The sequence below is a fragment of the Rhamphochromis longiceps genome, linkage group LG3 (assembly GCF_057381845.1).
Source record: "Rhamphochromis longiceps isolate RC_006_pf linkage group LG3, R_longiceps_female_GT1.1, whole genome shotgun sequence".
NCBI classification, from domain to species: Eukaryota; Metazoa; Chordata; class Actinopteri; order Cichliformes; family Cichlidae; genus Rhamphochromis; species Rhamphochromis longiceps.
The window spans coordinates 6,079,238-6,107,056 of record NC_140559.1 but is presented as its reverse complement, the minus strand read 5'-3'; the positions used below and the strand labels follow the sequence as shown (position 1 = coordinate 6,107,056).

Here is a 27,819-nt window from a genome sequence, read left to right as displayed (position 1 = left end):
CGCGAGCCCGCTCGTTAGGTGGAGCGCTCGTGAAGCAGAGTCAGTGCGCTCCTATGCTCTGTGCAAACGTGTTGTAATGCTCCAATCAAATCAGTTCTGTGAGATGTGAATGTTAATAGTTCTGTTAAAGTGACTGAGTAGATTAGCTAGTGTAACACAAGCACTCTGAGCAACTCTGTGTAGCTAACAGAGGCATTCATGGGTTGATTAAACAAGCTGTGTTTCATGATGCACTAAATAGTGATTTTGCCAGTAAATTACTGGAGGGAACAAATGTAATGTATTTACCAATGCTGTTATTGAATAGAACTGTTTAGCCAGTAAGACACTGCAGAAGACAATGTGATGTGTTTATTGATATGATAAAAGGATGTAGCTGTTATGGAAAGAAGTGTGAACTTGAGAAACTGAACCAGTTAAAAAGAGTATATTTCACTGATGTTGTGAAATAAGTAAATGTAATTGATGTGAATGAGGAACCAGCTGAACAGTATATTGAAAGCTCATGTTTAGTGTTTTATAGCATTTATTTGTGTGAAATAAATCAGACTCAGACACGTTCTGGAGGAAAGCAGAGACGCATCGTGTCTTCCTTACTCTGCTCTTCACCTGCTTTTACAGGTAACATATTTGTCATCGAGGTCTTCATCCTTGGGACCCGTAACATAGTAACTTCTTCATTGTTATACTTCTATAGTTTTCCCATTTTGTGAGCTGTGGATGTGGAAAGTGTCTCAGTGACACATCCACATGAAAACGGCGTTACCTTCGTTCATTTGCACGTCAAATGAACGAGCTGTTTGGACTTTAACGTCACAGCTGATGCTTCGATACTCGAACTCAAGAGTTCAGCTTCCACTCAGAGGTACAAGTACACACAGCAAAGATAAACGTGTACACAAGGTTGAACCCACAAGTGCACAGCTCCAACCAGAGATGGGCAGTAATCCGATTACTTTTTTCAAGAAACGAGTAAAGTGAGGGATTACTATTGCAAAAAAGGTAATTAGATTACTGTTACTTTCCCGTAAGCACGCTGCGTTACTGCGTTACTAAAACCGCAGCTGTGTGCAGATGAACAATGGATAATCTATTGAGTGTGGAGAGAGTGTGAGCGTGCAGCGTTTAAAGCGTGGAAGCACTGACCTTACTTTGAGTTTGACTCTGTAAAAAGTGACAAAAACATTAGCATCCGCTGTTCACTGCGTGGGAAGACAACATGCTCACTCACTATGTGTTAATGGGCATGCTTATTTATAACTTTGATAAAATGTCATAAAAATAATTCCATGCCAGCTCACCATTGGTGATCAGGTAGTTTCTGTTCCAGTTCCAGTCCCATAAATCATGAAGCTTGCTGCCAGAAAAGCTTCAAATCTCCTTTGAAAGCTGTTTGTGGTCTTGATTGTGGGAGCTTCAGTTGTCTGACTCCAGCTGCCACACAGTGCTCACTGATATCATTTGCAAAAACCCCAGTGTGACAATATTTATCAGTGAAGCAGAAATCAGGAAGTGACGACTTTACTTTGAACATTTTCTCAGGCTAAGCTGTGCTTTCTACCACAGTTGGGAATTTCCTGGTTTACAACAAATTATTGTGTCAACACCGCATAAGATTTCAAACTACAGGAAAATCACTGGAGTTATAAGAGGCAGACAACGACACACACACCACATGCATGCTGTTGCTATTTATTGTGGATTAACCTGTCAAGGGCAAGAACAAAATAATTCTGCCTCAAATACAGGAAATCATAGCTTTCCTGTATTTCCTCCATTGTTGGCATGCTGGTTAGTGCTGTTGCTCCACAGTAAGAAGGTCCTGGGCTAAATTATCCATGAATGTAAACGGCTGTGTGTTTCTATCTGATAGACTGGTGAGCTGTCCAGGGTGTACCCTGCCTGGTAACCTATCACTTCAGGGTTATTTCCCAGCCCTGCTGCAACCAGGATAGAGATAGGAGGATGGTAGTTGTTGTAGACCCATTCAATTTCAATTGAAGGATTAAAATGTTCCAGGAGCTCAACTTACTCCATCTGAACATGTTTCAATCGTGTTTTATGAACACAACATGCAGCTTTACTGAATATGAAAAGGTTGTGTTGATTTAACTCAGTTGTTTAAGTTTCTGCCAAAGCTAAACCTTTGTGTGCAACCAGTGTCCACTATTGAATCAAGTCAATCCAACATGTTTTTGTCAGTGCAAAAGGAGTTACGGTGCCTGTATTCCTGCACAATATTGTCCCGGGAGGGAGGAAAACTTTCTGGTGAAGTTTTGGTTGATTTTTGGGTTTTGCTTGACACTAGGTTGATTTTATCAGTGAGGTTTGGATTGTTTTCTTTCTCTAAGAGAGAGAAAGATGGTTTTATGCTTGGACATGTTTGCAATGGGCCCCAGTATTTGTTACTTTATTAGTATTTTATTGGTTGCGTTTGTTTGTGCTTTTGTTACAGTGCACTGAGATAAGAACATCTGAGAGGTGTGATCCACCACTGGTGATATTTTGGTATTTTGTGAGTTCCCAATTTAACAAATCAGCTCTTTAATCCAGACCTGAGAGGTTGAACTTTAAAGCGCTATAAAATATTCTTACTGGAAACAGTGGCAAAGTGTTTTTCTCCATGATTATAATGAGCTTGGGAAAAATTCACTTATATGTGACATTGATCACATGAGAAGTCCTGAGCCTAAAAGGATTGCAGCGAGTCAATCCAGTCCAAAAACAAGGAGCTGTTTTCCTTTAAAATGATGACGTCATCTTGCTGGTGATGGAGGCTCGAATAGGCTGCGCATGAGACTCCATTATCAGCAATATCTGGTATGAATGTGTGTGGATGTATGCATGTGACTGGACTGTGATGGACTGACGACTAAAAGTTTAACTGACTTGACACTGAGACAAAAACGGTGCCGACTTTAGGATTAGTGAATGTCCACAACAATTCACCCAGCCTGTAGAAGAAGGGTGGAGGTTTTGTCTTGCTTTGTTGTTGCAGGAGCAGAAGGATGACAGAGACTAAAGGGGGAGGCTGTAGCTTCACATGAGTGTGAGCTGCAGACTGAACCCTTTGGTTGCTAATGTTGAGTCACTGATGTTTGCATTAAGAAAATTGTGTTTTATTAGCTGTGTTTTAATTAAGGTATCACATTATATTGTTGGGAATGTTAAATGCTAAAGTGAAGAAAAGCTTTGATTTCACTCATGACTGAACATGTTATTATTAACCATAGCAGGCCACTGTAAAGAGTCAATTAACTGTTATAGAGGAAAAAAAGGCCAAAAACTCTGTGAATACCTATGAATAACAGGCAATGATAGACTTGTCACATTCAAAATAGAGATATGTAATAACAAACACGGGTCCGTGTCATTTAGGTTCTCCATTGAAATAGTCAGTCATTTAGAAAAGTAGAATATATATATATATGTCTCAACGCTGTTTCTCAATAATATTAAAAACCTAAAAACTATTGTTGTGGAAGATAGAAGTCACTGTGACAGCCCTCTGACTGTGGAGGATGTTTGTAATCCTATTTCTGCACTTAAGGCCAACAAATCTCCCGGCACAGATGGTTTAACTGCAGAGTTTTATGAATCATTTTCTAATCTCCTGGCTCCGTTCTTACTGCAGCTTTTCATAGGAAGTGTAGAGAATAACATCCTCCCTCCTACTCTTACTCAGGGTCTCATAACACTTATTCCAAAGCCAAACAAAGACTTACTTCTTATTGATAATTGGAGACCCATCTGTCTGCTCAATGATGACTATGAGATTATGGCTTTAGTACTTGCTAACAGAATGAAAGAGTTCTTGGACACAATTATGGATGAGACACAATCAGGCTTTATGAGAAACAGACACCTTTCTAAGAACATGAGACTGGTTTTAGATCTACTTGATTACTCTGATTTGGTATCTGACTATAGCTTCATTCTCTTCCTGGATTTTTAAAAGGCTTTTGATACAATTGAACATCAATTTATTTTCCACTCTTTGGAAAAATTTGGCATTTTTCTGTAAAGCTATCAAAACCTTGTACACGAATGGCAATAGCTCAATTAAAATGATTAAGACTCCACCCCGAGATTTGACCTGTTATACAAGGAATCAGCACAGCTGATAAGGAGCTCATCATCAGCCAGCTAGCTGATGACACCACACTCTTCTTGAAGAATGCAAATCAAATCCGTCCAGCCCTTAGTGTTATTAGTGATTTCTCTGAGGCATGTTAATACTTTTAGCTATTTTATATCCATAAATCAATGGCGTGTCCAGCGGGGTGGCCTGGGTGGGCACAGGCCACCCCCCCAACCAGACTGGCCACCCCAGGTGCCACCCCAAAGGTAAAACAATAAAATTCAATTAAATATCAAATGTACGATTATGTTTTCACGGTGAAGCTCAGATATCCGAGTGTAAGTGAATGCAGCATCGGCTTCTGCGCTATGCGCATCACGTTAGCAAAGGTAGGCGAGCCAAGCACGAAGGACAACACTGCAGGAAACAATTTTTCGGTGAAAGAAAATGAGGACAGAATAAATGTCCCGGTAAGTAATATTAAGTTTGTTGAGTTTAGTAAACTTCAGTGAAATTAGAATCCCAAGGAAAAAAATAACACTTAAAGAATTTTTGCAGCCGTCGAATATTTCAGACAGTATGCTACTGAGGGCAGCTAACATAAGAGTTATGAGTTATAAGATGCAGGTCGATGTGTAAAAATAACTCAGTTGTTTGGTGGTGGCTATGGCAGGGCTTCCACAGAGGCCAGCAGGTGGATGAGGGAAGGGGAGGCAGGAGGAGAGACCCGAGGCGGCCACCAGTCCGAGTGTCAGGTGAACTGAACTTCAGGTAAGAAGTTATGACCTGCAGTCTATCTGGGTCAGATATAAACTAAGTTTAGGTGTAGTTTATTTTTGTTGTGCTGACTTTTTACCCTCAGTTGCAATAACTCGTATTGCGTTCTAGCCAGCTTGATGGAGTTTTTATACAGCTGGGTGGGTGCTATGATGTTACTGATAGTGAACTTTATTTTATTCATGCCAACGGCTCCTTAAAAAAATGGAATGGTCCCTCATTCAGAGAAAATATTACACGTTTCGTATTGAGCTGAGAAGAGACGCAGTTTGTCCCGGACTTTAGCTAGAATGGAAAAAGACACAAAGCTGGATTTATTCTGTCTTTACGCTGCACAGCTGCCTCTTCTTCTCTCATTCTCTCACCCTCTCTCTCCTGCTGCTACTTCAATCATGAAACTGATCAATGATCAGCTGATCGGCTTTTCTCTCTCATTTATTTATCGCCCACTTTGCTGGTCATGATGTCGGTTTGTGTATATGTGGTGAGAGGGAAACATGAAGATGAAACCAGGAGATGTCCTTACTGAACCATCAGAGCTGAACAGGTGATGGAGAAACAGGTTTACCTTTTAGGTCACATGAATGAGTTGAAGGGAAGTTATGAACTGTTTCTGAGAGACAAACAACACCAGGATCCTTTTCTATGTAGCTGACAGCTGGTAACTGTGCAGGGGTGGATCTAGCAAATTTTTGCCAGGGGGCAGGTAGGGCATTAACAGGGAAAGGGGGCACAAAGAAATACTTTTCTTTCTTATTCTCATTTAAAATATCTAGCTTTTATTAAATAATTATCTAAATCTTACAACCAAAGTTTTTATCTGACGTAAAATGTATAGAAATCATACATATACCAACAAAACTGTACATCACTGTCACAACAGGGTTTGTTTTCATTCAAAGGCTTTATGGCTTTAATACCTGGTGGGCCGGACTCTAGTCAAAATGCCCGATTTTCTGTACCGGTCCAGCCCTGCAGGTTAATACTGGCAGTGTCACCATGCCAGCTGACTGTATTTCATCATCAGCCAGTGCTGTTCTTTATCAATATTACCAAAGTTTACCATAAGGAAGCAAAGAAAGTATTTACTTGCTTTCAGGTTTTATTCAAATATTAGTCTTTTCAGTTGTTTCCCCACTTTTTCCCTGTTTCAAAATCAAACACCAGTTTGTGAGAAGATTATCTTCTTTTTTTAACAGGCAGATAAAGTTTTGCATTGGCATTGGCTAATTTGTCAATTGTTTGCTACAAATGTTCGTATTTTAATATTAAAAAATGTTTTTGCCCAAAACATATGTGCACTATATGTCAGTAAAAACACTATGCAAATATTGCTGTCCTTGAATGCTGAGTAAACACTGACAAAGCACTGATTGTATCTCTTGTACTTTATCAACGCAGTATCTAAAAACTTTGCACCGGAGTGGTTAAAATCTCATTCTAATAAGAGTTAAAAGCGCATTCGGTTATTAGGTTTACAGGATTATTGAATTATGGTTAATGGTTGGTAGAATTTTTTTTTAAACATTATCTGCCAATTACATCTGCCACCCTTCTCCAAATCTGTGCCCCTACCTGGCCCCCCCAACAAAAATTTTCTAGACACGCCACTGCCATGAATGTAAGTTTATTAATAAAACACCATATTTCTGCCGTTTTATAAGGATATGAATTGTACATACAATCAATTTCAGACTCAACCAACAAAAAGCCTCTCAGAACAATATTTATATTGTAACAGTTGCTATTGTAATGCAGTGTATCACCACATGGCGGCGTCTCCTGTCTCACGACTGGTGTCACCCCCTTTTTGTTCTTCTTCGCACTCCTCCTGTAATGGATGCTCCCGTGTGTACGCGGACTAGTGTGCTCTTTAGTAATGTGTGGTAGAGGTAGCACTTTTATTTTTGATATTGTAAATAAATGAGTACTTTTTGGAAAGTCAGAAGCTGTTGCTCATTCGCTATCCACCTGCACACCTCCGCGGCTGGCTTCATCTCCACTGCACGTTACAACTGGCGCCCGAACTTTTTCCCCTTGGACTTCAGACGATTTTTGCATCCCGCCGAGTAGAGCTGGGCGATATATCGAGTTTTTAAAACATATCGATATATTTTTATACGAGATATAAGATGTGACAATATCCTTTATATCGATATAGTCTATGTTACGTTATAACTATAGTTGTGGAGCCGCAAGTTTGCCTCTCTTTCGTCCACTTTTGTCTCTACGCAACGTTACTCCGCCTCGCCTTCACTGAAGACAACTCCCCCTCCTCCCCCATTGCTTCATGTGCAGGCAGCGACAAGATGGACACGGCAAATCTCCGTTAACGAGTTACTGCGCATCGACCAGTGAGTGGGGCTGGACGGCGTCAACGTGTTAACGAGCTAACCATGCTAACGAGCTAACCGCGCTAACCCTAAAATCCTTGCATTTTCTCAAAAGTTGACAGCGCACCTTATGTATGAATTCTGGTTGTGTTTGATGGCCGTGAACCGATTTTATGTGGTACACAGCGCTCAGCAATCTGTCAAAAATGTTTTATTACGACTTTGGTAAACTACGGTGCTGCACCGCTTGATAGTTTGTCGGCGCATTACGGCTACCGAGGAGCCTTCGCGGAGTGATACGTACTGTGCTTCAACGTAATATTACCCTACTGTGTATAAGGACCATAAATGGCACCTGTTCAGAGACGTGGTTACGAAGAGGATTTCAAACTTAATGCTGTCAGTCACAGAGTAGAAGTTGGGAACAGAGCAGCTGTGAAATCTGTCTTTGTTACTATGCTCAGCGTCTTTTAGTTTACATTTTGACTGCACAATTGTGAGCTTTTTGTTATGCACAAAAACAACATTGTTTTCTTTTATTTATGGAGCATTATTATTTAATAAATGCTCATAATTTATTTTTGAGTAAATTTTATGTACATCTGCTCTATGTTAATAAAAGTGCCTGTGTGACATCTGGGACACAGCTTTGACTAAGAACTCTCATTTTGTTCTTACTTTATGGCTTTTAAAAAAAAATATCGAGATATGAATTTTGGGTCATATCGCCCAGCCCTACCGCCGAGGATTCTTCTCTTCTAGCACGTGAACTGTCTCGGAAATCCCCCCAGTTTTGCGGACGCTCAGACGTTTTCTCCAGCCATGGCCGCAGCCTCAGCTCAGGTGGGACCCGACTAATTTCTGGATACCGTGGTGTGCCGCTGCTCCGCTTAGGAGAAAGAAAAAGAGAGAAGCTGACTCCGCGACGCGAATGGACTCCGTGGATTTGTTATTTGTTGTTGGTTTCGTCTTCTAAGGATTAATTCTTCTGTGGAGAGACTGGACATGAACATTTCTGCTGGCTTTTCATTCCCCTTTCCCTCTGCTGAGACTGACTGTAGCACATGTAAGTGATAGCTTGGCCGACTACAACCGTTGGTGCTGGTCTTCGGCTCAGTATAACGAAACGACTTAAAACTAATCTTGCATTGAGCTCTAGTGTTGCAGACATGCTATTGTAATAACATGGTTCTGATCACTCCAGTCTAATTTCAGTTGTTGGGCGAAATTTTATATGTGGTTTTTCTAAATTTAATCTTGAACGCATTTTTGCAGTTTTGTCTTTCTAGTCTGACCTAACTGACTCTTTTACTGCTATATCAATAACTGCGCTGTGCCCTGGAGCGGCTTAATTTTTTTGAAATCGCAATGGCACACTGCCCAGACGACTCTGACTCAGACATGGAACTTACCTCGTTACCTATGATAGGTTTGTAGCTTGAACCCATCCGCTGGAACGTTGGAGACAATATAATTACACTGCAAAGCAAGACACAAGTAGGCAAGCTTCTTCATGTTTCTCGTGCACGGGAGAAAACCGGACAAAGCGCCGTCCCTTCGCTTAACCCCAGTTGCTCTCGTCCGTTCTCCCGTACCACTGTTCTTTTATTGAGGTTACATGAATATGCATAAGTTCATTAACATATGACGTCTACATACAAACAAAGAGTACCTTGCCTGTGTATGTGGGTGTGTGTGTGTATGTGGGTGTGTGATTTGTGTGTGTGTGAGAGATCTGTGTGGGGTCAAGATGTGACCCTGTGTAGACTCTGGTGCTAGCTGGTGCCAGGACGTCTGGGTCCATCTAACAAAAGGCTCTTATACTTAAACAGATATACGTGTGCTTGCTATACCATAAATCAAAGATAAACTCTCCTAGGGAGTGTGATCCATGCCAGGACACTGTGCAGAGGAATGTATGCACCCCCCTCTACACAGAGTTAATACAGACCTCTTTTAGGATGAGACATCCTTTCAATCTACCAATGATTATATACTTCTAAGCATATATGAGTAAATGTTTCTAAGCATAAATGACAATCAACAATACAAAATCTAACATTCCCCCCTTATTGACGTTTATGCTTGAAAAGTCCCCAGTTACGAATACCTCATGTCTGACAGGTTCAATGCAAACATTGTTATATTCAGCATATGTCAAATCACCCTAAATTACTGAAAAAATACACAGTTTAACAAATGTATTAGCGGTTATCCCTAGGGATGGGTACCGGTGTCCGGTGCCATGATGGCACCGGTTCTGACATAAACGGTAGTAACCAGACCGAAAAGCAGCGCACATTTCGGTGCTTTATTTCGGTGCTTTTTTTTTCCTGAGCTGTGATACACTTCTAGCCAATCATTTTACGTTTCCGAGGATAGTAGGCGGGTCCAGGTACGTACGTTCTTTTATGCAGAGCTACAGATTAAAAATGCCCAAGGCAAAGCGGTCAAAAGTCTGGCTGTACTTCACAGCAAAATATGCAAACTCAGCAGCAACAAGTGCTTTAAGCTGATACTGTGATACTGTCAAAGGAAGTAACACCTCGAATCCGATGAAACACCTGGCGACGCATAGCGTTTTTTTTTTTAAAAGCCGAGAAATGCGCCGTATTGGATGGCAGCAGCAGCCGTTCTTCTCTGCGTGAGTAGCTTAATGTTGTTCGTGTGTAATTTACATTGAGTAGGCTAACCACGTTATTACATTAATGCATGTAAGGTGAACTAGCAAACATCATCATAGCTACATGCGGCTGTCTTCTTGTTTGATGGCAGATGCTCCCTTCACCCTGGCCAAAAAAGCTAAAACGACCAAAGAAAAAGTGGAAAACAGCTAAATATGAGAGGTTTTTGGACAAAGTTTGTATTTTTTCCATTGTTTAAGCACTGCTTCCAGCTAAGAGTGATACCATATATGCCCCATAGCTGCAGAAAAGGCTAACATTGTTATCTTTTTACAAAAAACCAGCTGAATATGAGAGGTTTTTGGACCAATTTTGTGTTCTCCATTCTTTAAGCACCGGTTCGAGCACCGTTTGAGCACCGGCACCGTTTCAAAAGTACCGATTTGGCACCGGTATTGGATAAAACCTAAACGATACCCATCCCTAGTTATCCCATTCAGTGATCTCATCTCATGGCAAACTGCATCCTACAAGCAAACAAAGAAATTGTTAATTTAATAGTGAAAATAAGAAAGTAACATTTTCAAAACCATCTCAGCTTGGTGGTGTTTTCTCTGGGTGTGCAAATCACATGTCTCTCTGCAGAGTGGTTTGAGTTCTGCAGGGCGTCATGAATGTCTCTTCCAGTTGTTTCCATCACTGTCCATAGGACCAGAGTCCGAATGTATGTAGAATAAACATTCAAACATACTAGTTAGTTTTGTTGTTTGTCAACATGGGTCTCAGCTATTTCCAAAGCTGCAGACCTCTCAGCACTCTAGTTTTATGGCCTCTACCAACCCCCATCACCTCATTCAAGCCTTCGTCCTGTGAGGGGGATATTTATGACTCCTTCATTGTCCACGCTCTGCAGAGAAACACCTCTGTGGAAAGGGTGCAGGGTTCCGTTATCTTACTGCTGTTGTGATCCCAGCAGTCTTCAGGGTATCATCGTATTCACAGTACAGTGGCACAGCATTAGGTGATGTTCATAGGAAACTGCTGTCATCACCACCATAGCTTCTGGTTCCTGTGCTTTTCACAGAATCATGATGTCATCCTCGAACTCCTTCTGCGCTGTCGATGGAGCCTGGCACGCTCCCGTCATCCCTCGAGTTTTCCTGTCCCAACGCTGCTGAAGATGATCTCTGATCCTCTTGAAGTCTCTCTCCTGGCCTCAGCTCCCATCCTGTGGACGATCCTCTCAGGCACTCCTTCTCGTCATGGATAGTCCTGATTTTGGGCCTGCTGGATCTGTCTCAAAACACTCAGCTTCTCTGCCTTCCTCCTGGTTCAGCTGATTCAGCTGTCACGCCTGGCACTTGGTTGCCCTAGAGTTGATCAGAGGCTGGAGGTTGAAGTGCGAGCTTACCCTACGGGGGCTCAATCAGCACTCCCCCCTCACCACCGAAACAACCAAGTGTGAGATTTCTCTATTGTGCTGTCTTGAGGGTGCTGGGGTTTCCTGGGACCTCGACCTCTTTGCAGTGGCTCTGATAAATCCAGGAGGGTCTCTCCGCTATTTTGCAGGCAGTTTCATGGTCCTTGCTGTGGCTCCAAGGTCTGATCTCATGCTGGGCCCCAAACAGCTTGACCTTTGTCCTCAACCACTGCCTGGGCTATGCCTGGAATGTTTCTCGCTTCTCACTGCTGCACCTGTATTTCAGAAAGACTTCTATTTGGAGAGCATGTCAACAATCATCAAACCACATTCTTTAGTTCAGTGAACTTCACTAATAGGCCATCAAAGCCTCATCTGAACATGGGTGCACCACTTGCATAGATTTAATACTTGTAAATAAACAGCTAATCACACAAATCACTGCAACAATAATAGTAAACATTGTTTAATGTTAATTCTGGACCCCACTTCTTGACGCATGGACAACCATGCGTCAACTCACCAAACCAGGATCCCTGTCTTAAAAACTGGCTCCACCAGGAGCCTGCATACAATAAAATCAACTTCACTCTTATAAACAATATATCAGAAGAGTAATAAGCATTCAACATCAGCAAGACAAGTGTCATGTGCAGGTTTTCTCAAATCGGGAAACTACAATTATTTCCCTAATTTGCCTCAGACATGGATCATCCCATGTGCTCAGTTAACATTAATGTAATCAGTGACTTCTCTTAAGCAAATTCACTCCACTCATATATCCCTATGGGCTCAAAGTGGCCAGCTAAGAGCCCATATTCAACTTTCCCAGAAACACAGTAACCTCATATTTGTTTTACTCATGTCACTTGTCCGCTTCTGCCGAATCCTCCACAGCATTCTCAAAGAAACAAACATTAGCAATACACATTGACTGTGGTCAGACGGAGGTCAGACACAGGTCAACAGGTTCCAGAGGTACCATAAAAACACCATAAAGGTAGCCAACCCTAGCTGTGGAAAGAATGACAGTCACATATAAACCCAGAAATCCTGTAGTAGGAAAACATTAACTAATCCTCTTATAAATCACATGATCAAACACATGATTAATCATCTGCTGTAAAAAGAAATGTAAATGTTAGCGCTGCGCAGGTGTGTACACTTTCTCACAGTAATGTCTGTGAGCAACACAAGTTAGTGAATGACACACACATAGTAAATTCACAGACAGAAAAAATGGCATTTAAAAGATTAAATCGTCATGCAACTGCGAATGTTGCTGTCATCTTTCTGCTCCTGTAACAAAAAAAACACATAAATTCATCCACCTTTTTGTCCTGTCTAGGTGGAGGTTAACCTTGAGTCGTGGTCATGTCCTGTCAGCTTTTACCAGTCAGTCAGTTTGTTCTTTATTTCCATTCATTCATTCATTCTTTGCTGATAGTGGAACCTGTCGTCGCATTTAGTTTCCACTTCCAGCAAAATGACGTCATTTCAAAAAGAAAAAGAACTTCTAGATCGGATTACCTTGCTGAATCCGGTTTAGGCTGGGACATTCATTTAATAATTGGCCCAAATAAGTGGCTTTCTCCTGAGCCCATTTTAATGTGGAGAAACCTCACTTGTAACGGCGTTCTCGACAGGTCGTATAGCACTTTTAATTTCTGACGTGCAGATCTGCTTAAAGAAAAGAAATAGACAAACAAAATCAGTGCCTGTTCAAAAGATAAAATGAAAAATAACAGATTATCAAACAAAACTTTCAGTGCACTGTGAAAGTATCAAAATAAAAAGGCCTTGTTAAGTCATGACACAAACTCCTCATCTCAGGAGGGTAAATCATACCATTAGCATGGTTCATCATACCATCATACTAATCGGCAGGCTCGACTTCACAACAGAAGAAAAATCATCAGCTAGATTCACTCCAAGCCAACCATCAGCTGCACAACACACAACATAACCCTAATGTCTTATTAGCTATGAGTTTAATCACCAGGTCTGTGCTCTTCACTCATTTAGGCCACAGATCTATTGTATTCAATTTTCCTTTTCCCTTCATCATAAAACATGTGACATGCTGTCATGCACTTCATAAAAGAAGTTTGTTCTGACGTATTCAGAGTTGTGTATCTAGATACAGAATTCACTCGCACATCAAAGCAGGAAACTCAGTGTTTTAGAGTCTCCACTCAACACAACAACTCCAACACATCTCATTCACTCGTGCTAGAATTCAGTCACCTTTCATTAATCTAAAACCGATCAACTAATTTGCATATCAGCTATTAACCCACTAAGTTGACAGGACGACAGAAAAGCATGTTCAAAATAGTATCACAAAAGACAATTCCCCTCATACAGTAAATCACTTGCTGCATCAATCAAGCAGGAAGCTTCTCCCAATTTACCATTTTAACACTAAATTTATTGTCTGATCACTGGTTAGTCAAACCAGGATCTTTTTTTTTCCCACAAAGGTTAAATTGTTGTCCTGCAACCTAGAGAGTCAAATTTTTTATTTTTTTTTTTTAAGGATAAATTCAGTATTTGATAACAAGTGTCTGCTAAATTGACACTATTTTACACTGATGAATGATAACAAGCTAATTTTCATTGCATGGGTGTTTGTGTTATTAGGCAGGTCTAATGCATGTCTGTGGAGCTGCATATCCAGCAGAGCATGTTCTTAAAAGCTGCCTTCCTACACACTTCTCTGCTATTATTTAATCATTTCTTAACTAATGTGCTATGAGTCTTCATGAGTCATTTTGTGTTTGGAATTGTTAGTAGGGTTAATTCATGTTCTGCTTGTTTGTGTGATTTTGTATGTTTCTATTTGTTTCAGACTCCTTCACAATTTTCCCACTTAAGCAGTCAGTTTTCTTTTCCCCAGGTTTGCTAACCCAAATTTTGATTTCCCACATTTAATAACAGCATTCCTCTGTGTTTCCACTTACTCTCACTCTGTTGTCATCTCACTCTTTCAACAGTCCACAGCCGGCAGTTCTCCTTCAGCTTTGTCCTGTGTTCCACTGTCTCTTCTTGCCATTTTACTCCACAGGTGGCAAATGTCAAACTCCAACAGTCTCCTCAGTTCTCCTCAAAAGTTTTCTTCACATGCATAGTGAAGTTGCAGCTTGTTGGAAACACAGTGCCATTCATCCGATCAGTCAGGATGATGGGTTTGCTCTTCTTCTCTGGTGATGTTTGTCCACATTGCTGCTGCTCGCTGGGACTTTTTGTTCAGGACTTTGCTGCTGTCTCTTTATCTGCCATGTTATTGCTCTTTGGAGCTGCATTCCTTGTCTTCAGGGAGGTGTGAGCTTGCTTGTGAGGTTGAGAAACACATGGTGCTGTAAATAAGTCAGCCAGAAACTTGGCCTGAACGTTTCCAATGATGTTAAACTATAACTTTCTTCCGACCGCTGCATGTGGAAAATTGATTCAGGTCTGCTTTTCACCTGAAAGTGACAAACTAAGACATGTTCATTATTATCATCACTGCTTAATCAACACATCTCTCTCTCTCTCTGTGTTTGTGTGAACAATCCTTTCTTAAAAGCAGAAAATGACATTGTAGTTGTTTTTCGGCTGATCAACACGAAACCTTTTTCCTATGATTATTTTTTTTCGTCTACAATGTAATTTGTCTCTTTTTCACTCTTTTTTTTTTCCCTTTACAATAGCTTGTGATCCGCAAAATCACCGCTCTCACTCACAATCAGAGGCAATTACTTTTGCACAGTGCACAAAAACACTGTGATGTCAGACACATTCACACTCACTTTGTCATCTGCATAAATAAATCATATGGCTGGAGATATGTGCCATGATGATCCATAGGCATGATCACATGTTTATTTAATTATTTTCAACCCAACAAAACAAATAAACAAAAACATGATGCTGATGCTATGAACACTCCACACACAAGAGTCAAGATGCAGGAAAACTGCTCATGGAAACGCTGCACACTCCAGTTATCATATGTCTGTGAAGGTTCTCAGTCATCCAGGTCATCGTAGTCAAAGGAGCTTGCAAAGAAAAGCGTCTGGACTTCTTTAAGTTGCTTGAAGACGTTTCACCTCTCATCCGAGAAGCTTCTTCAGTTCTAAGGTCAAATGGTGGAGAGTCCCAGATATAAACCTAGTGGGAGTGACCCCCACAGAGGGACAAAAGGACCCCCTGATGATCCTCTAATCACCTGAGCCAAGGTGTGAAACTGGGTGTGGGTCCCAATCAGCCAGAGTTTCGGGTGTGTTAACACACACCCAGGAGTTGTTTGCTCAAACACTCTAAGAAATATCTGTGCTGTTAACACAGTTTCATGCTTCAAGAGACACTCTTTAAAGCCTCGTGCTTTGGCACAAACAGCTGGCTTTTCTTTTTCCCTCTTTTCAATGGCTTCCATCGTCAGCACTACATCAACGAAGAGGCCATCATCTGGTTTTCCAAAATGTCCAAAGATTTTCTGGAGGGCATCATGCTTGGCCCACCACCATGTCTCACCTATTGGACTGAGGCGTCTGTGTCTTGTGTTTTCGGTTTGTTTCTCCCACAGATTAACCCTGTGATAGGACTCCTTGATGAACACAGCTATGTCATTAAGTAAATTAAAGAGTGATCCACTTTCAATGACACTTTGTGTTATTATTTATTACTAGAGCTACACTAATAAAGCAAAGAGGAGGGGGAAGTAATAAATATGAAATAATGTATTTATGATGATTCCATTTGTTTCACTATCCACTCTGTGCAGGGCAAAGCTTATTACATGTTTAAACTGTAGAGATACAATCATTTTACTGCTGTAACATCCAAATGTTGTCTTATTTAAAATATAAATCTAATATAATCTGCTTCTTAATGTATGTTCTTTAAAATACAGCGTGTGTTTTTAATATATTATAATTATAATAATGCATAATTATGTGGACATGCATATTAGATCGTTTTTAGTGAAATATAATCCCTCCAGAAAGGCAGGAAAAGCCCGGAAACTTACTTTAAAACTAAATATGTTCCCTAAAACGGTGACAGAGCTACAGACCCATGACAGCCTTACAGAGGTAGCCAGCAGCTGTGACCAGCACTACCTGTGCAGTTAATAAAAGAACAGGTAATGTTTGTCGCGCTGTTGCACACACAGCACACTCGTTTGTTTCAGTTCGTCAGTTGCAACAAGACAGCTTACCAACGTGTATGTAATAAGCTAATACTCCTGGGTGCTACACACTACAGTGAGCGCTGTACACCTACTTACTGGTTTTGTCGCATCAGTCTGTGTCTCTGAGTTAACTTGTGTTTCTCCTACAGCTCCGGATTGCTAAAAATGCGCGTGCTCTTTGTGAGCTCGTTCCCGGCTCGTAACCAGCACGTTCTGCCGTCAAGGGCGACCATTGGTTAAATGTGATCATGTGACTGATGCAAGCCAGATCCTTTTATTTAGCAAAACTGTGATTAATAGTTAAATATTATTGTTGAGGGGCACAGACAGGACTCCGCACGCACACACACATTAAAAAAAAAATAATAATAATTTTTAAAAAAAAGTTGCCTCAACAAAAGGGCACCTTGGGCACCCATCAGGAAAGGGGCGGGTGCTCAAGCCCCTCTAGCCCCCCCCCTCTGCACGTGCCTGCTGTTAGGTTAATTGTGCTGATCCTCGGGTTGGGGGATTTGTGTTTGTACTGCAGCGCAAAATTCAAACCAATGGAAGATGGACAACAAAAGTTCAAAGCCATCAGGTGCTCAGGTTAGAAAAAAGAGAAAAGATGCAGGTAAGCAGACGTGTGATTGGATAATGGCAGGTCATCCTGAACCAATCAGACTAAACTCCAAACAATACATTATGTTACAGATTTTAATATTAATTAGTCATTGTTACTTGTTGATTTGTCCTTTTCTCATTGTGTGACGAATTATGACGACTGTTTGGTAGCTGTTATTGTCTCTCTCTCTCTCTTCATGTGTGTTTCTCTGGTGAAACAATAGTTTTGTGTTAATGTTAGGGCTGCACGATTTTGCATAAAATGAGAATCACGATTTTTTGGCTTAGAATTGAGATCATGATTCTCTCATAACAATAAATAAACATAAAACAACAAATGTCTCACGTTTTGTTGTTGCAGCAAAATGTTGTCCTGCTTGAAATTCCGTCTCCACCGTTGCTCGACGCTGCGTGTACAGAGCAGGTAGTGCGACAATAGAAAAATAGTTGCGGGACGGCACTGTGTAGCGTTTGTCTAGGGTGTTGATCGTTTTCCTAAATCCCTCGTTTTGCACAGTGTTGATGGAGCCATATCTTTGGTCAGGTGATAAGTGATAGCCTCCGTAATGTCTTTGTGCCTGCGGGAGTTCGACGTGTATAGGGAAGCGCTGTATAAGGTTCCCGTTATTGATGTTTGGGTGGTTGACCGGGACGGATTTTCTCCTGTCACTTTCTCGTCATCCCTGACGTGATCTCCGTTGTTGTTTCCCTGCTAATTTTAGCATCACACGGCACAGCTTCTGTATCACGTGGTATAAGGCTCCGCCCTTGTCATTTGTTGAGCAGGAAGAGTGAGCGCTTGTTTTCATGCAGAGTACGTCCCGGATCAAAATGTGAAGTTTTACAAATCACCACTTCTTTAGTGAATATCATTTCAGTCTCAGACAATCTCGTTTCTCTTACAGAGGTTGAATGCACCTTCTGCGGATGGCGGTACCACACAGTGTGCGTGGACTTCCCCTGCACAGAAGGCAACTACAAATGCTGTGAATGCTAAATAAAGAGAAACAAATGATCCCTGTTGTCTTTGCTTGATGATTGGTTTGAGTCTTGACAATCCACATTGCTGGCGTTGCATCTTTCAATGGCAGCAATGGCAGGTATCAGTGCTCAAACCTTTTGTGTTTGTTTCCAACAAGTTGCCCACCTCGGGAAACAAAAATGTGTTCTTTTACTTGTCAGATGAACATATGAGACACTTTGACTCTTCAGTGCAGTGTGGAGCCTAACAAAGATCTGTTTTGTGTCCCAGCTGATCAGCAGGAGGAGGAGAGTCTGACGGAGCAGCAGAGGAACATTTTCAGCTACTTGGACTCAGCTCAGCCACTACAGAGGAAACGATGAGCTCAACACAGAAGGTGACAGACAGAGCAGGACCATATGACCAAAGATATTTATCACCATATACATTTGAACATTTGCCATAACGATGTAGCTGACGATAGAATTGACACCAGACAAAATACTTTACAGCTGCACAACTTTATTAAAAACCCATCAATGTATTTTCACTGAAACAAGCAGCTGTTGTTTATGTGCATTAAAGTTATATAAAAATGTAACAGTGCAAATGCAAATTCCTCGCTGACAGTTTAACCAAAAGGCGTTTCCAGTGGAAACTGGCCGACACATCCTGAGCATAACCATGTATAATATCCACTAAACTTCAGAAGAGGTTATACAGTCGTGGCCAAAAGGTTTGAGAATTGCATAAATATTGGAACCTGGAGAAGTTGCTGCTTAAGTTTTTATAATAGCATTTTGCCTGCACTCCAGAATGTTATGAGGAGTGATCAGATGAACTGCATCGTCCTTCTTTGCCATGAAAACGAACTTAATCCCCAAAAAGCCTTACCGCTGCATTTCATTGCTGTCATCAAAGGACCTGCTGAGACCATTTCAGTGATCGTCTTCTTAACTCAGGTGAGAATGTTGGCGAGCACGAGGCTGGAGATCATCATGGCTGTATCCCAATTCAGGTTCTGCAGCTTTAAAGTCCTCAAGGGCCGCGTACTCAAAGACCGCTAAGGCCGAAGTGCGAGGCTCGTAGGCTCGTGAAATGGGACGTCTAGCCTCCGTCGCGCTGCCCAGGTTGCCTAGCAACCATGATACTAACAGCTGGAAACGTTTCATACAGCTTTGTTTGACAGAAATGAAGGAGAACATATTTAGTTCATTTGTTTCTACATGAGCTCTGTGTGATTTGATGAGTATCTGAGGCTGAGACCACAGGACTGTGAAACATGATTGTTGGGCTTCATTTCTGTGCTGAACAGTTGTTTAAGATTAGCTGTAAATAACAATTAGCTGATGTTGTTCATGAGACTAAAGTCATCTCACTGTGGTAATGTAAATATAATATGGCCAATATTATAGTTATTATATTAATCACTTCACTCACAGACAAGTATCTGTGACAGTGTGTATACAGATGTATCATATATAAGAGACAAATGTTGTTACTTCAGTATGTTGGCATTATTACATTTGGCTCAATGCTTACATATATGTGTAAAAAGCAAATGTAGGAGCTGTGATAACTGTGTCTGATAGAATGAAGAGTAGACTGATATATGAAATATTCCTTTATTGGGTGAGAAAATCAGACCATGTCATAACTGCTTTAAGTCACACAGAATAGATATCAGAGCCTTAAACAGGCTGACTTCTGCTAAATGGGTCAAACTGGGCAGAAAGTCTACAAACACATAACATCCTTATAGAATATGATGTAACACTATAGATCAACTTAGCTCAGAATATATAAAGCATATAAACAGTTACAGCAATATGATGCAACAAACACAGCAGCTACTGATCCAAAATACTCAAAGCTTCATAGAACTGAAACAAACATTTATTTTTAGGTCCATTCTGCTGCTGATACAGACTTTAGGTTTCTGAACATTAAACTTGTTGCTGCCTTTCATAGTGTGTAACTTGAAGGCCCTGAGTACTTTCTCCCACACTGAAAACACTGGGATGATCACATTATTTGAACATTACCTAATAAGACTGATTCAGCACAGACAGTTATGTTAAACTTTCCTAGCAGTCCTTCACAAACAGGGAACAGTCTATCTATTCTCTCCATCTGTCAGCTGCTGCTGGCTCTTCCTCCTCCTCTTCCTCACACACTGCTGAGTTTGTCCTGGTGGATCATCAGGGCTGCAAAGCCTCACAGATGATGTGCAGCAGTGGGTCCCTCAGTCTGTCCTCACTCTGGACACTTGCAGTCGTCACACATGGAAATCAAATGTGTGATAAGCTGCAGGATTCAAACACAAGTGTAACTTATAAACACATGTTCATACTTTTATTCTACAATCAGAGAGAAAGAAACAGAGAGAGAGTGCAGGACAGACAGACAGGTGACAGTCTCAGGTGTACACACTGCTACACAACAGCACCAGAGAAGCAGGATTTAGTGTTTGTGTTATTACGAGTGTAAACAAGAAGAGTTCCAGATGGTGCAGTGGACACATGTGTGACTGCTGTGATTAAAGCATCTTTCTTTCAGCTTAACGAGTGAACCGTCAGCTCGTTCAAACACACGTTAAAGTGCGTTTGGCTCGACACCAGCGAACAGAGGCAGCAATATAACACAGCTAACATTAACAGTGCAGTGAATCCTGCTTGTGCCGTGATGTTCAGGACTGCAAACCGAGCAGCATCAGCTTGTTGTGTTTGTGGATATATGACTGACTTTAATTATCCACAAAATCATCACATTCTCTGTCAGATTAAGGTCGACTATTGAACGGCGTATATTTTAAAGGCTTTAAAACCAAGTTAACGCTGAAAGTACAAACATCACTAATGTCACATAACTCTGCCGACAATGGCTATGAAATGCTCTTTGTGTATCACTTCTTCATTATGAAAGATGTCATTAATGCACTAGTAACACACACCACATTTATTCTGCTCAGCTGCAGTATCCAGATGAAATACATCATCATATTACAGTTTTCAACAAGCTGCAATTTAGTAAATGCTCGAGTTAAAAGTAACGTTTTGTAAAACTGTTACATTTAGAGCAACTTTTAAGTGGAATAAGTTGCCTTAAAAAATTAGAGAATTATTCAAAACTTCAATGAAGACTTAAAATAAAAAATAGTGTGTGTGTGTGTGTGTGTGTGTGTGTGTGTGTGTGTGTGTGTGTGTGTGTGTGTGTGTGTGTGTGTGTGAATTCTTTGAATCTTTGGGCTGAAGGAGGGACAATACTCGGTGTATCAATGCTCAATCAACAATCATTTATTTCCATACAATTCAACAGTCAGAGCATTACAACGTCCGGACGGGAGAGATGCTACCAGAGGGTCAGGCACATGTCTCAAAATGGTGACGGGTTGCTCAGCTTTTTATAGTCTCTAGTGGCCCCCAGCTAGTCGTAAAAGCCAAAACATCACATTTTTTCTCTGTTACAGCGCCTAAGTTATGACCTCGGCAGTTGTTTCTCTGCTTTCTCTAAGGTGGGGGTATGGAATGTGGTCTATCTATCTCCCCTGTCTTTAGACACAGAGTCTCCTGCTTACAACCTTCTTTTCATGATTCAACAATTAAGCATGTCAAGAAAACAGTGTAACACATTCCCAGCAGATCAAGGATACAGAGTGATGCACATTTATCTAATGAACTAATATGTGAATATGTTCTGTTAACTCAAAAGTATAATGAGAACTACACTACATACAGCTCACACACTCTATATTAAAGGGTATAATGTGATCTACAGCAGTATTCTAATTCAACTACTTTGATTACATATATAAGGTAACATATAATAACAGAATAATCTAATAGTACACAATCAGGAGGGATGGGCATGATTTTAGTGTTTGAACAGTCATGAATTATCTTTAACAGCAGGTTGGATGTAATGTGTTAGAACTACCAGCAGGTGGGGATAAGAGACCTTTGAGGTGTTTGGTGCCACGCTCCACCTTCAGGTTTAAAACTAGTGTTAATGGAGTTTGAAGGTTGAGTTTGTTCCACGACTGCATTTCACTCACTGCCTCTGTTTGTATCTCTGTCACTGCAGGACCAACATGGAGCCAGAAGTCAGCGCTCTCAGGAGGCCGACAAACCTCACAGAAGAAAGGGAGAGAAAAAACACACCTGTGACGAGTGTGGGATGGGTTTTACTGTGAGGGCTTCACTAAAACGGCATCAGGTCATCCACACTGGAGAGAGACCGTTCAGCTGTGACTTGTGTGGAAAGTCTTTTTCCTTCAAGGGTTCCCTAAAAAAACACCAACTCATCCACAGTGGAGTTAAAGCGTACAGCTGTGATCAGTGTGGCAGAGCTTTTACTCACAGTAGCAACTTACAGAGGCATCTAGTTACCCACTCTGGAATTAAGCCATACAGCTGTGACGAGTGTGGGAAGGAGTTTACTGAGAAGGCTAAACTAAAACAGCATCAGGTCATCCACACTGGAGAGAGACCGTTCAGCTGTGACTTGTGTGGAAAGTCTTTTTCCTTGAAGGGTTCCCTAAAAACACACCAACTCATCCACAGTGGAGTTAAAGCGTACAGCTGTGATCAGTGTGGCAGAGCTTTTACTCACAGTAGCAACTTACAGAGGCATCTAGTTACCCACTCTGGAATTAAGCCATACAGCTGTGATCAGTGTGGCAGAGCTTTTACTCACAGTAGAAACTTACAGAGTCATCTAGTTACCCACTCTGGAATTAAGCCATACAGCTGTGACGAGTGTGGGATGGAGTTTACTCTGAAGGCTTCACTAAAACAGCATCAGGTCATCCACACTGGAGAGAGACCGTTCAGCTGTGACTTGTGTGGAAAGTCTTTTTCCTTGAAGGGTTCCCTAAAAACACACCAACTCATCCACAGTGGAGTTAAAGCGTACAGCTGTGATCAGTGTGGCAGAGCTTTTACTCGCAGTAGCAGCTTGCAGAGTCATCTAGTTACCCACTCTGGAATTAAGCCATACAGCTGTGACATCTGTGGAAAAACTTTCAGCCAGAGAGGGTACCGAAATACACACCTACGCATTCACACCAGACATGATGTGTACTGCTGTGAACAGTGTGGCAAATACTTTACAAAATACGCACACTTACAACAACACATATTTACCCACACTGAGGAGAGACCTTATCAATGTGACCTGTGTGAGAAGACTTTTAAATGTCCACATCACTTGAGACGACACCAACAGATCCACACCAGAAAGAGACTCTACAAGTGCAGCTACTGTGAGAGAAGCTTCTCACAGTCACATAGTCGTAACATTCATGAACGTGCACACATGGAAGGAAACTACAGCTGTGATCAGTGTGACAAGAGCTTCAGGAATCTCAGTTCATACTCTGCACACAAACGATCCCACGTTACTAATAAACTGTTTCACTGTTACCAAAGTGCCCAAACATTCACCTCATTGTCTGCTCTGTGCAAACATCAGCGCGATCACTCAGGGCTGAAATCACTCCCATCACTGGATCACAGTGAATCTGAAGACACAGAAAGAGCCTCTGGTTTCTGTGTCGGACTCAAAAAGCTTGAGATCAGGCTCCACAGAGTTCAGATAGAATCATTTAAACTTGTGTTGAACTGAACTGGTTGCTGGGCTGAACTTCTACATAATACAGATCTACATGGGATCTTCTTTTCTGTTGTTTTACTGAGTCAGTTTTGTCCTTTTTTCTCTGTCCTGGTTTTGCTCGTCTGTAAATGATTGAAACTCAGTCAAATAGTTCATTGTTCTCCAGCAAAACGTTTTGGAAACTCATGTTTAACCTTTAAAATGACACACTGCAAAAGCAACATATGCAAATTCACATACACAAACAGAAAATGCATTAACCTTATAAAGACAAGACAAGCTCATGGAGTTTAATGCATAGACACTGATTAAACCTGGCTAAGAACACAAACATATGCAATGAAGAACAGCTTGCTATTTTGTATGAATGATACAATGGTGTGAATGTTTAATAAAATGCATTTGAGTTTGTAATTGAGGAATAGAAGAAGCCATATGACAAAGGGAGTGAGTTATGTAAACAAAAAGTGATTAAAGTAGTTTTAAAAGAGTGACTTAGGAGTGCTCTCTCGTACTGAGTGATCAAAACCAGTGATCACTGTAGAAAGCTTCCGACCCCCAATTAATTGACCGAGCTCCAACTCTTTAATAAGCACAGATATGCATTGTGTATAAAATAGTCATAACTGCTTAAGGCCTTCTTAAAGCTATCTGTTACATTGTTAAAGCCTCGTCTTAGCCTGCTGCTCAAAATAACTTTCACTTCTGCAAAACTCTCCAAGCCTGTTTCCTGTCCTGTTACTTTTAGCCTTTCTGAAAGACACACTGTTTAAACCTCTAAACGCAATATAAACTCCAGATTATATTATTAATGCAATGGTAATAATGATGATAATTTAACAATAGCAGTAAAATAATTTCCCTGCTCCACAACCATGAGAACAAAGGTTTTTAGTTCTTTCAAACAGAGTCTTGGAGATGTTTGATGTTTCTGTTTTTTCTACATAAAGGAATAAACTATTTTTCTTGCTTCATGTAGTGTGGAAGTTTTTAATGTTTCTTCATCTGTGATGTTCTTGAATGTGTTCACGTGAAGATGGTATAAATAAACTGTTGTCAGAGATTTACAGTTATCAAACAGTTAGGTGAATAAACAACACTGAGACACTTGGAGACGGTTAACGTGCTGCACGGGTGAGGGCTCAGAGAGGACTCACACCGAGCTGCAGTAGTCGTTTATTATTTATAGCAGGGTGAAACAAGCATAGCAGTTTCCTCTAATTTTGCATATATGTGTGTGTGTGTGTGTCTAAGTTCGTATAAATATCATAGGGTGAACTTCCTCTTTCTATAAACAGAGCGAGTAGTACGTTTTGTTCTTTTCCTATTAAGAGTAAAATATGAACATGTACTTTAATGCAACATAAAACTCATAAAAGCGTTTCTTCTTTAACATCCCCTCCTGATGTTAATATTTTTCACTTAATCATACTTTATTATCAGCCAACAATCACTTGCTTATAACATTTTCAATTGTAGCATCATTCAGTATGTGTGTGTGTGTTTCTATACTAAATCTTCTTCATCCGGTTCATCTTCTAGTGGCAGTCCAACATAGGTAATTACTGTGGCCTGTACCATTTTGTCAATCATGGATCTTATGCATGGTAGGATACATGTAGAAAACAAGCATAATAATAGAAGCAGAACTCCTATCAGTACGAGTCCTTTTATCACGAGGGTCTTCCAGCTGCCACTCAGCAGCCAGGTCAGCCAGTCCTCATTGTTCGTGACATAGTCTTGTTGCTGCACATTACTCAGTTGTCGCAACTTGTCTAGGGCGGTGGTCATGGTCAAGGAGTGCACGTTGTCCGGGATATAGGTGCAACAAGTGGTGTTGAATAAGACACAGAGGCCCCCTCTCTCAGCGAGAATCATGTCCAGGGCGACCCTGTGTTGCATCACCACTATTCTGATCGCGTCGATTTCCTCATTCTGAGCCTTATTTATCTTTGTTGAGCTGTTCAGGAAAAGTCCAAATCGGTAGTCAAGAGTCTCAATTCTTAACGTGTTTTTTCCAGTTCCGACCCATGGGAACAGTGAGTGCAGGACCTTCTGTCCGGTGGTCCACAACTTGAACTCCGCTGGTACATCACTGCCCCAGATTGGGTCATGGGGTTGCACGTCATCAGTGTTCCTCTTGCGTCGTGGTTGGTTCTGATGACATGGTTGACCATAACATACTATTGGCGAGACTAGAGCACACTGTAGGCATCAAGGGCGCTGCCTTGGATTGGTTTAAATCTTACCTCTCCGATCGGCTCTCTTCGGTTCACTTGGCCACCTCCTCCTCCTCCGCTGTACCTGTTTGCTGTGGTGTCCCCCAGGGATCTGTGCTAGGCCCTACCCTGTTCTCACTGTATATGCTTCCTTTAAGTGTCATTTTTGAGAAATACTACATTGCCTTTCACTATTATGCCGATGACATCCAGATCTATTTTGAGCTGAATGATGATCTAGCTATGTCCGTGAGTAACTTTCGAGAGTGCATGTGTGAGGTCAAGCAATGGCTTCTGGCAAATTTTCTTAACCTTAACGATAAGAAAACTGAAATTATGATCTTTGGCAGTGACGCTCTTCGTGCCAAACTTCATGATGCTTTTGGTTTTCTCACTAGTTCTTTCCCTGACACTGTTAGGAATCTGGGTGTGCTACTTGACAGCTCATTTAAACTTGATAAACAAGTATCTGCTGTCGTCAGATCTAGTTTCTACCAACTTCGCCTTATTTCCAGGGCCAAACACTACATCCCGCACAATGACTTGGAAAAGCTTATCCATGCCTTTGTTACGTCAAGACTAGATTACTGTAATTCACTTTATTATGGTCTCCACTCTACCCTTTTACGCAGAGTCCGGTACAAGAAAAGCTCACAACTAAGACAAAACTGCTCCTGCAAGGAAAGCTCACTGTTATGCATGCAAGGTGATCAGCTCTAGGTGAGAAGACATTTAAATCTCACACTTGTTCTGCTGCATTTTTGAAGCTCAATTCCAGGAACAGATCGCAGGGTTCATTTTTATATACACTGCAACTGCCATGAGGACAGGGCCATTTTTTTGTTGTTGTTTGTTTTTCCTTTTGCTCTGTGCAGCATTTTGGCAGCATTTTTAAATTTCTCTTTGTATTTTTTCTTTCTTTTACTAGTGAAGAGATGTAGCGTGAACAGTTATACAGTCTAAATATCCCATATGGGTCGTGTGAAATGGTGTTTTCAGTTTCATTCAGTTGAAGTAAAGAACGTTGAATATTTCTAAGTGTGCTGTTTTGAACCAACATGTCACAGTATGATCAGTGCTGTAATTTTTGACAGTCACTGTATCAATGTTATTTTTGCATCTCTTGAATAAAGGTTTTGACCTGCAAGTGCTAATTTCTTTAGTTATTGGTGTAAAATGGGTAATGTTAATAGGAAGGTGTTTGCCAATTCAGTAACCTAATTTAATGTTAATGGAAACTAACATTATCTCAAATTGTTTAGTTATAATTGTTGTTTAACTGAATCTTGATTTTTGATCTTGATTTGTTCTTTCCCAACATTTTTCAAAAGAAACAGTCTAATTTCTTTGCTGTGATTGATTCCAGAGAACACGGAAGAACTGACATTATTTAACTGTTGATTTATGTAGATTCAGTGGAGGAGTAATGTCAGTTTAATTCTTTACCTACTGTCAATGCAGTGAAATTAGACATTTTGTTTTGAAAGGTTACTGGTGGATGCCAGCAACCATCTTGGAAGAGAACAATATAATGTGTTATAAGGCCTCCATTTGAAAATTGTGTATTTGATACTAGAATATAATAGCAAAATGTAATTTGAAGATAACATGTAGTATTTAAGTGACCAAGTAGTATTGGGTAAAAGTTATTGAATGGTGTTGGGATAAAGTGAGAAAATTGTGAAGGATTAAAATATTCCAAGAGCTCAAATTACTTCATCAAAACATGTTTAAGTCACATTTTATCAACACAAATTGCACAGGCTTATTGAACTTGAATAAATTGTGTTAATTTAACTCAATTGTTTAAGTTGCTGCCAAAGCAAAACATCTGTGTGCAACAAATGTCCACCATTGAATTAAGTAAATCCAACAACATATTTTTTTCAGTGTAGTTTGGACTTTATGATTTCTGTAACTGGAAAATATTATTTTGTTTAAAGACAGAAGTGACCGCATAGTTGCAACATCAAAGGGAAATATTAATTAATTAGCATCAAGTATATTTGTTGCTT

At 40.7% G+C, this 27,819-nt stretch overlaps 1 protein-coding gene across 3 annotated transcripts; it reads left to right on the top strand.

The window, feature by feature from the left end:
• The first annotated feature begins 549 nt into the window (after nucleotides 1–549).
• On the top strand, nucleotides 550–27,819 carry LOC146672656 (uncharacterized). 3 transcript variants are annotated; one of them, XM_085388183.1, is made up of 4 exons: nucleotides 566–621; nucleotides 4,755–4,852; nucleotides 18,264–18,369; nucleotides 22,056–27,819. In XM_085388183.1, the coding sequence occupies exons 3-4, from the start codon at nucleotides 18,352–18,354 to the stop codon at nucleotides 23,595–23,597; spliced, it is 1,560 nt and encodes a 519-aa protein (XP_085244309.1). In that variant the 5' UTR covers nucleotides 566–621; nucleotides 4,755–4,852; nucleotides 18,264–18,351; the 3' UTR covers nucleotides 23,598–27,819. The 3 variants fall into 3 exon arrangements, with proteins under 3 accessions (XP_085244299.1, XP_085244309.1, XP_085244317.1); XM_085388191.1 differs by having other exon boundaries at nucleotides 568–621; nucleotides 4,766–4,852; XM_085388173.1 differs by lacking the exon at nucleotides 4,755–4,852 and having other exon boundaries at nucleotides 550–621.